Raw genomic sequence first — 14,552 nt, 5'->3', positions numbered from 1 at the left:
GCCAGGTGTCACTGTCCCGGTGGAAGAACGACACGGTTTTACTGCTGTGTTTCCCAGATCTGGGTGAGAAGGTCCAGAGAGACAAAGCAAATGGTCTCAGGCCTGGGTCACCCATTTTGCCTCCCCTTGGCCACCCAGACTCCCTCTGGCAGAAATGTTGCTGGGGTTGGTGCCGTCACAAGCACAGCCTTGAGTAGAAGCCATGGCACTCCCTAAGCCACAGCATCTGTGGCCCTGGCCAAAGAGTGACCATCTGGAAAATTTATTGATGCTTAAAAATTTTTGAAAGTAAAACGCAATGAAGCCTAGAAATCCATTTTTAACTGTGACTTGCCACATGTCACCGTATCTCTAGGGTCACCCTGCACCAGACCCAGTGGGTCCCCCAGGATGAGGAGCCAGCTGGGGTCTCCCCGATCCTTGCTGAGTGACAGCAGTTCTATACCGAGAGACACAGTCTGGAGTCCGGCCCGGAGTTTGCAAAACCGAGAGCCGGGGAATCCCCCAATGAGAAAGTTCTCACTTCCAACTTTTGATTCCCCCAATTGCCCTGGCCTTGTCTAATGTTTAATCCATGTTTATCCTGCACTTTATCGATTAATGGTCTGAGCGAAGGGACAGGCAGTGGGAGCCTGGAGAGCATGGATGGCGCCATGGGGCTGTGGCTGCTGCTGTGCTTGTGCCTGGCGGCCCTCCCCGCCCTACAGGCCATGCCCCGTCAGGACTCAGCCGCAGCCAGATCCAGGGGCAACGAGGTATGTGGCTAGTCCCACGGGACAGAAAGGGGCAGCTGGGCCTAGATGGGGTCCTGGAGGGCCTCAAGACCGCCACACCAAGGTCTGGGGTCACCACCTCCCCCCACATACACACCTCCTCTCCCCTGCCCCTCCCGCAAGGTAACCTTCCAGCAGCACTGAGGAGGTGAGGCCAGGGGGATAGCGGGTACAGCGGGGTCTTACCCCCATCCCTTAACAGATAGGCTGTGGTCCCCTGAGTGTTGGACTCACATCTGACCCTGGTTTTATTTTGCAGAAGCGACAGGCTGTGGACACAGTGAGTGAGAGTCTCAGCAGAGGGTTTGTGATGGGGCTGGTATCCCAGTTTTGTTTTCCACTGTCCCCCTGTGAGTGCTCCTTTGTCAGTGCCGTGGGCTGCCCTGGAAATGGGGACTACTCCCACCCCTCCTCTGTCCCACAGCTTGGGCCCCGGCAGGAAGAGCGGCTCTTCCCAGGAAGCTGGCCCTGGGATCCCAGCATCTCGGCCCCTCGCGGCAGAGCTGGGTGCTGAGCCCCCACGCGTCAAGGAGGCCTCTCACCGGCTCAGGGGCGCCCAGCCCTGACCCCGGTGCCCTCACTTCTTCTCATTGTAGAGTGTTGATGGTGTGACCATCCGGAGTCTGAAAGTCAACTGCAAAGTCACCTCTCGCTTCGCTCACTACGTCGTCACCAGCCAAGTGATCAACAGCGCCGACCAGGCCAAGGAAGTGACCTTTGATGTGGAGATCCCCAAGACGGCCTTCATCAGTGACTTTGCCATGTGCGTGCCCTGCATGACCCCCATGCCCACCCTGCATCCCCCACCCCCGCCCTGCACCCCCTACCCGGAGGTGCCCACCCACCATGCCCCAGCCTGAGACCGCGGCTCAGAGCAGCTGCGCAGTGTGCACCATCTCCTCATTTCCAAAAGGGCCACAGGCCAGCCCCGCTTTCAGGGGAGGAAGAAGCCCTTTAGGTCTGTTCTGGGCTCTCATCCTGAGAGGCACACTGGCCTCTGAGAGCGCGTTTGTCAGCCCAGGGCTGAGGAGCAAAGACCAGGGTCCAAGGCTTCCTGCTGGCCTCAGTGACCGTGCTTGGCCACCTCGCTGCCCGTGGGCCCCTGCCCAGCACCGGGGGTGGCGGGAGGCCAGTCAGGGGCACCTTCCTGCCAGCGCTCGTGTGGATGAGCGTCCTCAGGGCCCCCACCAGGAAGGACTTGTGTGGGGACACTTCCCCTGAGGACCCTCTTCCTTCCCCACAGCACAGCAGATGGGAAGGCATTTGTGGCCAACATAAAGGACAAAGTGGCAGCGTGGAAGCAGTACCGGAAGGCGTCCATCTCAGGAGAGACTGCTGGCCTGGTCAGGTGAGTTCCGGGCCCCGCTGGCCCGGTGTCGGGTGCTGCTCACCCTCGCGAGGACAGATGTGAGAGCTGCAAGCAACAGGCTGATGGAAGAGTGTCCGAACTGCCTAAACCCCGAATGCTGGCACAGACGCACGGGACAAGGCTGGCGTCCAGTTGTTCTTTTCCCAGATCAACCTCGGGAGAGGTGGGGCCCCCATCCCCGGTCCCTGACGCGCCAGCTGGTCAAGATCAAGGAAACCTGGGAGCAGCACTAAAATAAGACAGGCTGCTCCGAGGACCATGCTTTAGGTGACAAGGGCCCAGGCATCGCTTACTGTCTGCCTGTCTGTTGTCTCTGCGGCACATCTAGGGCTTCAGGGAGGTCGATGGAGCAATTCACCATCCATCTCACCGTCAGTCCCCGGAGCAAGGTCACATTCCAGCTGACCTATGAGGAGGTGCTGAAGCGAAAACTTAAGCAGTATGACATCGTTATCAAAGTCAAACCCAAGCAGCTGGTCCATCACTTTGAGGTAGCTGCAGGTGACCTCAGATGCAGGTGGCCTCCATGCAGGGGGCACGTTTCGGGAGGGGTCCTGCCTCCCCATCTCTCCATGGCTCCGACTTTTGGTTAAGCTTTCACCATGGGCCAGCCCCGGCCTGAGCACACAGGGAAGGGGATGGATGCCACCTCAGGGTGGGCTGCGAGCAGCTTTTCTTGGACAGGGAGCTTCTTGAGCCCTACAACCTCCCCCTTCTCTCTGAACCTCGGTTTGCTCATCTGTTAAATGGGGACTTCTTGCCACAAGGATCACAAGACATGTCTAGTAGTTTGCATACCAGAAAGTTTTGGGCAACCTGAGGGGCTACAGGCCACACCGCGTGCTGAGGTCAGGTGGCCAGGGCACGTGCTGGCTCTTGGCTAGGACATGGTGATGGCCCGAATGGGAGTCCTGGTGCAGAGTTTGCTTCAATGTTGCAGATCTATGTGGACATCTTCGAGCCTCAGGGGGTCAGCAAGCTGGATGCCCAGGCCTCCTTCCTCCCTGGGGACCTGGCCCAGACCATCAAGAAGTCCTTCTCAGGAAAAAAGGTGCGTGGAGAGGCTGGGAGCGCTGGCTCTCTGCGACTTTCTCAGCCTGGTCCAAGCCTTTATGGACGGTCCAGACTTGGGCTGGGAAGCAGGCAGGAGCTTTAGCTGTCCTCAGAGTCCTCAGAGGGAGGCGGTCCCACGTGAACTCTTGGTTCTTGGGGCAAATTTACGAAAGCCTGCACATTGAGGTTGGGGAAGAGACCAGCCCCGACTCCCCCACTCACTGGTTGCATGGTTTGGAGTGAGTTGTTGGCTCACTTGTGCCTCAGTTTCCTCTTTGCCTGACTCATACCCATGAGAAAATGTGCAGAAAAATGATTGCACATAAACAAACCTCAGTTACTGTTCTGGTTAAGACTCCCAGCTTCATTTTTCTGGAAAACGTAAGTTTGGAAAGGCCTTTTGCCCCATCTAGAATCTTGCCACTCACCACCCATTTGCAGGAACCCCAGACGCCCCTGGTTGCCCCTTCCCGGGCCCTGGAGGAGTGTGGTAGGGTGGTGCCAGCTGCTGTCCTGCTTCCTGGCTCACCCTCAACCCAAGCTGTGAGCAAACCCTTAAGTTGCCACCAACCTTGGTTAGCGACTCCACAGCAAGTCATTTAAAAGAAATGTGTCTTACAGAGGGGTCTTTGTCTCCCTCACAATTTCTTTCAAGTTTTTCTTTGATATGTATATCTGACTTTAATAACAAACAAAAAAATAAAGATAAAAAGTTCTTTGAAGAAAATGTGGACAGTGCAGAAGTATAGAAAAGTCTAGAGTAAGAACCCCATCCCTCGCTTCCCTGAGCACAGGTCAAGCGAGCCCTCAGCCCCCACTCTGGGCCTTTCCTTCAGTTCTTGACTCTCTCTCTCCAGGTGGGTTTTATTTTGCAGCACAGCACTTCAGCCTTGCTTTTCCACTCGACAGTTGGGTGGACTGACGTCCCTCATGATATCATACTGTCACTATTTTGCCCTTGTTTATATAGCCAAACTCATGATGTTTATTGTAGAAAATCCCAACAATTCAAAAGAAGCAAAGAAATGTGTCTTCTCTCCTGCCACGTACAGGGTGGCTCCCAGCAGTGAGTGGGGGGCCCACAAGATTCATTTCTACACTCAGCACACGCTCACACGCGCATGCACGCACACACTCGCATGCGTGCACGCGCACACACACACACACACACCCCTTCTGTTGTCTTTGCAAACATCCAGCTTGTGGCTATGTGAATCGGTAACATCTCCCACCCTTGATGGTTCCAGGGCTTCGTGCTTTTCCGCCCCACGCTGGGCCAGCAGCGATCCTGTCCCACCTGCTCCACCTCCTTGCTGAAGGGGGACTTCAGGGTGACCTATGATGTCAATCGGGACAAGCTCTGTGACCTTCTAGTGAGTCTGAACCTTCTGGCCCAAGACCCGGAGGGCAGGCGAGGGGTGCTGGGGAGAGAGGCCACACTCATTGCTTATGTTTCAGGTCGCCAATAACCACTTTGCCCACTTCTTCGCCCCGCAAAACCTGAAGAATCTGAACAAGAACCTGGTTTTTGTGATTGACGTCAGTAGTTCCATGGAAGGCCAAAAATTGAAGCAGGTTAAACTGCAGCTTTAACATTTCACACTGCAGAAGCTTCTTCGGCCCCATCACCCACGCTGCACTGGTTTTGCTGCCATAGTATGGGGTCAGGACTTCTGCTCTTACCGGGAGACAGAGGGACCTAACAGGAAATCCCAGTGGTCAGGGACCCTGGACTCAGCCACCATTTCCTCACCGTGCAACCTGGGGCAAGCCTGTTTGCCTCTCCCAGTGACAAAAATGGGAATGAAAGCAATGCCCATAGGGCCCTGGGGCTTATGGAGAACAGATTAGAAGATACAACCTCTCTACTACAAGTGTAGGATATAATCTTGGGGGGATGCCCTCCGGCAGGGCACAGCCAATGCCTTCAGTGGTCTGAGTGCCCAGCCCATGGTGCAGTGAAGCCACACATGGCCAAGGAGAACTTTAAAAGTACAGCTCCCTTCTTTCTTAATCCAGCCTCCATCCAGACTCCTCATCATTTCTTCTCCCCACGCTGGGTCCCCTCACCTTCTCCGTCCTCCTCATGCATCCCAGGGCCCAGCAGGACACGCCTCTCCTGGGCCACCAAGCTGTCCTATCCATCCCCACCTGCTTTTCTCCCATGTCCTTCTGTCCTATGGATCCCTGAACAGGGCCACCCTGGGGCGGTGCTGCTCCTCCACTAACTGCCTTGTCCTTGCAGACCAAGGAGGCACTTCTTAAAATCCTGGGGGATGTGCGGCCAAATGACTACTTCGACTTCGTTCTCTTTGGGTCTCAAGTGCAATCATGGAGGGGCTCCCTGGTACAGGCATCCACGGCCAATCTGCAAGCAGCTCGAGACTTCGTGCAGCGGTTCTCTCTGAACGGGGGTAAGGTTGGGGATCTCAGGCCGCTGCGGAGTTGCCTCTGGACCCTCAGGATGAGGACATATGCTGATCTGCTTTCTCTCCTTTGCAGCCACAAACCTGAATGGAGGTTTGCTCCGGGGAATCGAGATCTTGAACAAAGCTCAGCAAACCCTCCCAGAACTAAGAAACCGTGCATCAGTTCTCATCATGTTGACAGATGGCGAGCCCACTGAGGGTAAGTACCTGAAAAGCTGCCTTGGGAGGTGGTGATCTCTCTGCTGTTGAAAGCATTCAAGCCAAAGTCAGAAAAGTAACCACTGGAGAGGCTGTTGTGGGGCAGAATGGCTCAGGATAAAGTCAAGTACAGCTCAGATTGCAACTCTGTGGGAGCTCCAAGGTGTGCTTCTGTCCTACAAGTCAGAAAATCAGGGCATTTCCTGTAAGACATGGGGCTGCACGTGGCCCTGGAGGACGGGCAGAATCCTAGGTTAAATTGAATGAACTATTTCGGGAGCACCTACTAAGTGCCAAGCACAGGGCTAAGGACCAAGAGGAGATACCAAGGGAATGAGACATATGTCTGCCCTCAAGAAGCCCAGGGTCCACTGGCGGAGGCAGACGCAGGAGAAGTTCCGTTGAGGGCCCTGAAAGACCAGGGGACTGTGGGACCACAGCCGAGGGGCACCTGGTCTGAGCAGGGTCTCGGAAGGCCTCTTGGGGGAGGAACTCCTGAGCTCAGTTGGGAAGGAGGAGAGGAGAGGCAGGAATGGATTCCTGGCAGAGGAGACCCCAGGACCAAGACCTGCATACAATGGCACGGTATATCTGGGAACTGCGGTCAGGTGTAGACTCAGGTGGGATGAGAGCGAGCAGTTCAGCAAGCCTTCATAGGCCACAGCAAGCAACCATGGAGGGTTGATGGTGGACAAGTCAGGGCTGCTTGTGACAGGTGCATATAGATGGGGGAGGGGTGTCTGCGCAGGACCCTGTTGGCGGGTGCTGCACTTAAAGATGAGTGAGGAGGAAGTGTTGCTTCGATTCACCTGTGGGGCCCGGAGGTGGGAGGCTCGGGCACCCGGGAGTGTCCCCACCCCGTTCATGCCCCGCGTGCCCTGGGCTGGGCTCCTGTCAGTGCCGGGTGTGTGGCTGCAGGGGTGACGGACCGTTCCCAAATCCGCGAGAACATCCGCAATGCCATCCGAGGCAGGTTCCCACTGTACAACCTGGGCTTTGGTGACAAGCTGGACTTCAACTTCCTGGAGGCCATGTCCCTGGAGAACAGCGGGCAGGCTCAGAGGATCTATGAGGACCACGACGCTGCCCAGCAGTTGCAGGTTGTGCCCCGCCCCAGACCTGAGCCCACAGCGCCCCGTGGCCCGGCAGCCTAGAGGAGGTTTTGAATCAGCCACGTGACCTAGAGACACTGACTTGCCTAGATTTCTTCTCCGTTGTGGGGATCCCCACCCTCCCACTTAGTGAGTGGGAATCCGACAGAGCTCAGGACCCCACACGGTGGCCTTCACCCAACGCCGCTAGACGTGTGAGACGGTGGTCTTGGCTTCTGAGGATCTCACTGTCTGGGGTGTGGGCCGATGGGGCTGTTGGGGAGCAGAAGGCAACACCCACCAAGCCAGGGGTGTTGAGGAGGATGGACGCACAGGGCAGAGGTGGGGACGCTTCCCTTCAGGGGCGGGAACTCGGGGCCCGATGCCCAGGTGTCCTGCTGGCTCTGAGGCTGTGGCCGCCACCCCCACAGGGCTTCTACAACCAAGTAGCCAACCCCCTGCTGGTGGACGTGGAGCTGCAGTACCCCCAGGACATGGTCTCGGCCCTGACCCAGCACCGCCACAAGCAGTACTACGAAGGCTCAGAGATCGTGGTGGCCGGGCGCCTCGCGGACCACAAGCAGGACAGCTTCAAGGCCAATGTGCGAGCCCAGGGGGTAAGTGGACGGCCTGGCTGGGTGGGGCTCCAACCCCGCCCTGTCCCCCAGCCTGCCCACACCCAGGGGCCTTCTGTTCCCCCAGAGGAGCACTCCCCAAAGCTGCCAGGCCTGAAGACTCTTCCACACAGGTGTCCCCAGCGGCGCACCGACTGGAATGGGTTGTTGAAGTCCCTTGGCCCAAAATGGGCCACCCCTTGTCTTCATATCATTCTCCCCAGGGGGTGAGAGAGCAGGAGGCTGTCCTCTCCCTTCTCACCTGGCAGGTCCTCTCCTGAGCACCTACCGCGCACGTGGGGTGCAGCCTGTGTGCGTGTGCATGGGGGCTGCGGGTGTGCGAGACCTGGGCCCCGTCCTCACAGGGCCTGGGAATGAGCTCCTCAGTGTAGTTAAAGGTTCAGAAGATGGACTTTGAGTGGGGAGAGCGGGCGGGACCCCAGCTCTGCCCTGACCAGTCATGTGGGTCCAGCTCTCTAGGCCTCAGTTTCTTTTTCTGTGCCGTGGGGTAACACCTCACTGGAATGTCGTGTGGAGTAAATTCAGTAAATCATGTAACACGCCTGCGTGGTGCCTGGTACATAGGAAGCCCTTGGGCAGGGGCGGCCTCTGCTACCGTGGCGGGGGATAGAAGGCACATTAGTGCAGTGACAGGGTGAACGGTGCAAGCTGCTCAGGACCCGGCGTGCGTTGGAAGGCACAGGTCATGGTGGAAGCGCCCCGGCCATCAGGTGCTCACTGGTCTTCCCGATGAGGGGAATTCCGTGAGGCCGGGGTCTGCTCCGCCCCTCCCCCTGGATCCCAGCGCCCAGGCCGTCCGGCTCACAGAGGGCACTCAGCAATCATTTGTAGAGTGAGTGAATGGATGGGTGGGTGGATGGATGGCGGATGGATGAGGCAGGGTGTCAGGGACGGAGGAAGGAGGCAGGATTAGGAGAGCAGGTCCCGGACAGGGCTGTCATGTGGCTGAGGACAGAGCAGAGACCCAGCCATCGCGGGGCCCCTTGGAGCCTCAAGCATGAGCCCAGGGCTATGCTCACGATGGCCTCTCAGCTGCCTCAAACCTCAGGAGGGCCAACAGTTCGAGACGACCTGCCTGATGGATGAGGAGGAGATGAAGAAGCTGCTCCACGAGCGGGGCCACATGCTGGAGAACCACGTGGAGCGCCTCTGGGCTTACCTCACCATTCAGGAGCTGCTGGCCAAGAGGTAGGACCCTTGGGACCCCCGGGGCGGGCACTGTGCCCCCGCAAGTCCCCACCCAACCTGGCTGCTGGACCCACGAGGTAAACAAAGAAGGGGCTGTTCTGGGCCCTCGGGTTGCAAGCAGGTCAGATTTACTTTGCTCCTTCTGCCCTGCTCACCAAGTTAATATCAACCAGTCAGTCAACAGTGTGGATGGGGCCCCAGCGGGGGCAAAGGGCAGCCCACTGTTTGCCTGCTCCAAGTTGCAAGCTATGCTGTATCATGCGGCTGCTGGGTCCAGACACACTCATCTCATCCTCACCGCATGTGAGGAAATTCTCTCACTATCCCCATTTCACAGACAAGCAAACTGAGGTTCAGAGAGGTTAGGCCATTTTCCCCAGGTCTCACAGCCATTAAATTCTCTGTGTATCTCTGAGGCATCCCCCCTCACCCCTCAAACAATCCTCAGGCCTGTTTCCTGTTTTCTGTAGGAAGTCATTAAACCATGAGGTCCTTAAGGACACATTTGCTGAATTTTAACAGTAAGCGTTGGAGGTGCTTAATAAATGTTTGTTGAGTGAATGAGTGAGTGAGTGAACAAATGGGTGAGTGAGTGAGTGAATGAGTGAAAGGATGAGGGAGCGCGAGGCTGTCATTGTCCTAGCGGAGGGGCTGGGGGACGTGTCTGTCTGCAGGATGATGGTGGAGGGGGAGGAGAAGGCCAAGCTGTCGGCCGAGGCTCTGAAGATGTCACTGGCCTATCAGTTCGTGACCCCGCTGACCTCGATGACCATCGGCGGCATGGAGGACCAGGACGGCCTGGAGCCCATCATCGACAAGCCCCTGGAGGGTAGGGGCCGTGGGCGCCACACCCGGGGAGGCGGCGGCGGGGAGGGGGCTGTGGGGAGGTTTCAGAGCATCAAAAACAATCCCCTTGGACTTGAATTCTCTTTCCTTTCTCTTTCTTCCAGATTCTCTGCCCTTGGGTGAGTTTCCGGTCGTTTTGGTTCCAGGGACGGGCTGTCAGCGGCTGGGCAGGGGCGCGGGCGGCCGCACAGGGTTGGCCGTCAGGGTGGTTTCCTGCCTCGGCTCCCTGGCCCAACCCCTCTCCTGCCCCCGGCTGCCCTGCCCCACGTGGCAGCAGACGAGGTGCCACCTCCTCCGTGCTTCCCCCCCGGGCCCTTGGTATGACCGGGAGGGGCCCAGCACCAGGTAGGGTTTGGCGGTGGGCCCAGGACCTGCCGTGGCCTGGGGCACGGCAGGTGACACACCCTGTATGCCACTGTCTTCTCAGAGATGCTGGGACGAAGGAGTAAGTGACGGCCAGCCCGGTGACGCCTCTCTCTGCTTCACAAGCTGCTGTCCCCCAGGCTCCACGTTCATCCAGCTGCCCCCCCACACCCCACAAATGGTCATCCCCATTTGCCTGATGAGCTTAAGGCCTCCCTCCTCTCTCTCTTCAGCTCTTCACTGCCTCTTGTTGGGAATCTCCAGAACAGTCCCTCAGCTGGGGCTTGGCCTCCCCCACCCTTAGGCCATGGCCCCCTCGGGGTTGCCCGCCCACCCCGGCTGAACCAAACCTCTGGTCCCACAGCCTGGAGGCAGTCCAGGGCAAGGACGTTTTGTGTCCACTCCTGCTCCCGCGGGGCTCAGGCCCACCGCCGGGCTGGCAGGGGGCATCAGGAAAGGGACTGCCAGCTCTGGCTCAGGCCTAGCCACCTTCCTTCTAAAAGCCATTCTCCTTCGCCTGCCAGCGTTCGTGCTCCCAGGCTCTCAGGCTTCCCCGACGCACACCAGCCCCGGTGTCCAGCAGGTGCCAAACCAAGTGACGGGCGGTGAGTCCTTGTGTGGTCTGCGGGAGGCACCCATGCCACTTGGCATCTCTTTCTCTGGGACCTGCCAGGTCGAACCTTTGCACTTGGCCGGCGCTATCTCCCCGACACCCAATCTAACAGAGTCCGTGCTGTGCCCCCAGTGGACACTGATCCCCACTTCATCATCCACGTGCCCCAGAAAGAGGACACCCTGTGCTTCAACATCAACGAGGAGCCTGGCGTGGTCCTGAGCCTGGTGCAGGACCCTGACACAGGTACTGTGGGCATCACGCCCTCTGCCACTCATGGGCCACGGCAGGGCCGGGCACTCCCTCCACCCTTGACATTCAGCCGTGGACAGGACAGTGGCCGCAGCCTCCCCTCCCCACCGCCCTGTGCTCCCTTCACCTCCCTGAGCCCCACCCGCCTTCTTCCCTTCCCATCCATGTGGCTGGACCCAACCCCAGGCTGCCTTCACAGGTGTGTGACCCGGGCAGGCGTCCAGGGCCCGTGCTTAGAAAGGGTCTGCACGTGGTTTAATGCTCTGCTGTTACCATGTTGAACTTCTTCATAATCTTTTAACAAAGGTCCCCACATTTACATTTTGCACTGGATCCTGCAAATTATGTAACTGATCCTGCCCCCACCTCTTCCTCCACCATGTGGCTAATTGGAGCTTGGGAGCCTCTCTCCTGCGGTGATGGGGGATTACCTCCTCTCCTCTCAGCCATCTCCCCCTCCTTTCTCCCTCTCTCCCAGTCCAGCCGGCTCTTCCGAAGAGAGCATCCCCTCGTGAGCATCCACTAGGGGCTGGGGATGCAGTGGGGACTGACCAAAGTCCCTATTCTCATGGAGTTTAGGGAGGGGAGACAGACAAACCGGTGAACAAATTCATCGCAGACCACTGCAGAGTGGGGCATGCCGGGTTGAGATGGTGGCGGCTCTTTGGCTGTTCAGCTCAGGGGAGGCCTCTGTAAAGACCCTGGGTCGGGGGTCACAGAGAAGGGGCAGGCACCTGTCCTGCTCTCGATAAGGCAAGACTTCCTCCAGGACCCAGAAATGGGGGCTAAGCACCAGATATCTAGAGGGGTTGGAGCGGATGGGAGAGAGGTAGTGAGGGAAGGGAGGTGGTGCTGCCAGTGGCGGGAGCTGTCTTGCAGCTTCCTCATTGGTGAGGCCTCTGAGACCCAGTGGCACGAGAGGCAGGCGGGGCCCCCCCCAGGAAGGAGGCGTGCAATGAGTAAAGGCAGGCTGGGAAAGGGTCCGATGAGAGCTTGCCCTTCCCTGACCCGGATGATCTCCTTGCCCCACCGCAGGCTTCTTCGTCAATGGGCAGCTCATTGGGGACGAGGCCGGGAGCCCCGGGCAGCCTGCGGGCACGTACTTCGGGCGGCTAGGTATCGCAAATCCTGCAACTGGCTTTCAGCTGGAAGTGACTCCTCAGAACATCACCATGAACCCCGGCTGGGGCGGGCCTGTGTTCTCCTGGAAGGACCAGGCTGTCCTGAAGCAGGATGGGTAACCGGCCTGGGGCCACACCTGGAACAGGAGGCTGGGGGGAGCCGTGGCCAAAGCACGGAGCTCAGAGCCAGCGCTGCTGCCTGAGCCTGCAGGGCCCTCGTCCCCTGAGCTGTGTCAGTGGGTGGGCTGTGCAGACCTGCCAGACCCGGAGAACCACCCCCTCTTGGGGCTCAGCTGCCCGGAAGTCTGGCCCTCCAGTCCACCCCTTCCCAACCAAACAAAGCCTGTTCATCTTTCCAGGTCCAGTGCAAAGGGCACCTCTTCTCTGAAGCTGTCCTAGCCTCTTCCTCTGGCGAATCCCCAGAGTTCTCTGAACTTCTCTTTTGGCACTTGTTTTAGTCTGCCTTGTCTTGTGTTTGTTCCTTTGTATACTCATTCATTCAACAAACTCCATTGAGCACTAGAGCCCTATGCTCAGCAGCTGAGCTAAAGGAGGAGCAGGGCAGAGTCTGGTGTGGAAGACACAGGTGATGAGTAGGAGTCAGAGAACACAGACCCTAATATTAGGCAGGCTGGAGCCCAAGTCCTGGCTCCACCACTTACCAGCTGTGCGACCTTGGACAAGTAACCTAACTTCTCTGAGCCTTGGTTCTCACAGGGTCAGAGTGAGACTTGAATGACGCGGCATGTGTGGAGGGCCTGGGAAAGTGCCTGTACGTTGTAAGGGCCCCATACACAGCAGCAACATGTGAGAGGGAGTGTGGAGCAGGGAATACCCAGCCACCTGGGGACCAGGGACCGGGCAGACTCACGATAGCTGGGTCCTGGAGGCTGGGGGTGGCTGAGCGGAGATGGGTGCAGTGCAGTTGTACCTGCCCTCATGGCTGGTCCGGTCCTGCAGGGTGGTGGTGACCATTAACAAGAGGAGGAGCCTGGTGGTGTCCGTGGATGACAGGGGCACCTTCGAGGTTCTCCTGCACCGGGTGTGGAGGGGGAGCGCCGTCCACCGGGACTTTTTGGGCTTCTACGTGCTGGATAGTCATCGGATGTCAGCGCGGACGCACGGGCTGCTGGGTACGGCCGGCCAGGCAGGCCGAGCTATGGGGTGGGGTCTGAAGCCCACAAACTTGTCAGGCGTCCAGGGCCATGTGTCCTGGGCATGGAGACGATCCCACCTCCAGCATGGTCTCCAAAGCTTCGAGCTGCTGAGGAGGGGGATCCTGGCAAGGGTCTCGCCCCTCAGAAAGGCTGCAGCCACACACCTGGTGAAACAAAAGCTTCCTTGTGCATGGGGGCGAGTGGGCAGAGGTCTGATCAGCAAATAGAAAAGTCCAGGGGGCTGCAGAGACCTGGGGGGAGGATGGGCCAGCGCCACACTGCTTCTCCTATGTGACCTCCCAGTGTATCCTCCACTCTGCGGGCACCTTCCCCTCTAACACCTTCCCTCTAACTTCTCTCCTTTGGAGATGGTTAAAAGAGACAGGATGTAGGGCCACCTGGAAATATGTTTCTCTGTAGCAGGCGGCTTTTGATGCCAATCTTACCAGAAACAGTTAAGCCCTAGAAAAAGTGTTCAAGCATCTCTCAGCCTCCAGTGAAAATCTACTATGTGCAAGGCAGGCACAAGGCAGCCCACATGGTAACCGAGCCTCTGATGTGCCTTTCCAGGGCAATTCTTCCACCCCCTGGATTTTGAAGTAACGAACATCCGCCCAGGCTCTGACCCCACGAAGCCTGACGCCACGATGGTGGTGAAGAACCACCGGCTGACGGTCACCAGGTGAGGGGCTGTTCTCCCAGCACTTCTGCTCTGAGTGGCTCTGCAAGTCCCATCACTGGCCTGGCCCTTCCTCAAAGGGTCACATGGGTGGGGTGGGCCTCCTGGGAGGGAGGTGTGGCCCTGCCAGGTCTGGGGGGTGCAGCTGACCCCAGGCATCTCTCCCCAGGGGCTTGCAAAGAGACTACAGCAAGGACCCCCGACACGGTGCCGAGGTGACCTGCTGGTTTGTCCATGACAATGGGGCCGGACTGATCGATGGCGTCCACACCGATTATATTGTCCCTGACATCTTCTGAGCCCCTACCCAGCACATGTCTTCTCTGGGGACCATGCAGAGGAGGAGGAGAGCATCCTGACCTGTGGCCCAGCCACACCTCCCCCTCCTGGCTGTCCGCCGGGTCAGAGCAGTCCGTGATTTCCATTAAAGAGAGGCTGTGGTCAGCCAGGGCTGCCTGCTTTTTTGTGGGAGGAGGATGGAGGGAGGGAGCCCAAGATGCTGCCCATCAAAGGGCTTGGGGAGCTGGGTCTGGAGCTCCGATCCCAGCAGGCCTAGGATCTGGGGAGAAGCTGGTGGGAGGCTGGAGGGGAACCTGTGCCGACACTGCCCCCTCGTACACCGCTGCCCTCTTCCCTGCAGCTGCCTGGCCTCGCGACTTCTGGGTCCCCTGAGTCTCCCCTGCACACAGCTACCCCCAGATCCAGGGACTAATGGACACTCCAGCAGCGTCCACAGGGATGACCAGCAACAAACAGTCACAGCTCACCCAGGGCTTCCTGTCACC

The 14,552-nt window shown here is 58.4% G+C and overlaps 1 protein-coding gene across 1 annotated transcript; it reads left to right on the top strand.

Moving 5' to 3' along the window:
• The first annotated feature begins 595 nt into the window (after positions 1 to 595).
• On the top strand, positions 596 to 14,232 carry ITIH1 (inter-alpha-trypsin inhibitor heavy chain 1). The gene is made up of 22 exons (XM_077129012.1): positions 596 to 755; positions 1,033 to 1,053; positions 1,370 to 1,536; positions 2,017 to 2,121; positions 2,471 to 2,633; positions 3,083 to 3,193; positions 4,443 to 4,568; positions 4,654 to 4,770; positions 5,441 to 5,609; positions 5,698 to 5,823; positions 6,741 to 6,922; positions 7,345 to 7,530; positions 8,597 to 8,736; positions 9,411 to 9,565; positions 9,687 to 9,701; positions 10,010 to 10,027; positions 10,470 to 10,550; positions 10,691 to 10,804; positions 11,846 to 12,047; positions 12,892 to 13,064; positions 13,659 to 13,770; positions 13,937 to 14,232. Exons 1-22 carry the CDS (start codon positions 642 to 644, stop codon positions 14,064 to 14,066), a joined length of 2,727 nt encoding a protein of 908 aa, XP_076985127.1. The 5' UTR covers positions 596 to 641; the 3' UTR covers positions 14,067 to 14,232.
• The last annotated feature ends 320 nt before the right edge of the window (positions 14,233 to 14,552 follow it).

This window comes from Tamandua tetradactyla, chromosome 15, assembly GCF_023851605.1.
Source record: "Tamandua tetradactyla isolate mTamTet1 chromosome 15, mTamTet1.pri, whole genome shotgun sequence".
NCBI classification, from domain to species: domain Eukaryota; kingdom Metazoa; phylum Chordata; class Mammalia; order Pilosa; family Myrmecophagidae; genus Tamandua; species Tamandua tetradactyla.
Note: the sequence above shows the minus strand (reverse complement) of the source record. Positions and strands in the feature narration are given on the sequence as shown.

Coding starts and splice junctions, on each gene's coding strand:
- ITIH1 (XM_077129012.1), top strand. CDS start 642: ATGGATGGCGCCATGGGGCTGTGGCTGCTGCTGTGCTTGTGCCTGGCG. Junction 5,824..6,740: donor AGATGGCGAGCCCACTGAGG/GTAAGTACCTGA, acceptor GTGTGGCTGCAG/GGGTGACGGACCGTTCCCAA. Junction 10,551..10,690: donor GCCAAACCAAGTGACGGGCG/GTGAGTCCTTGT, acceptor CTGTGCCCCCAG/TGGACACTGATCCCCACTTC.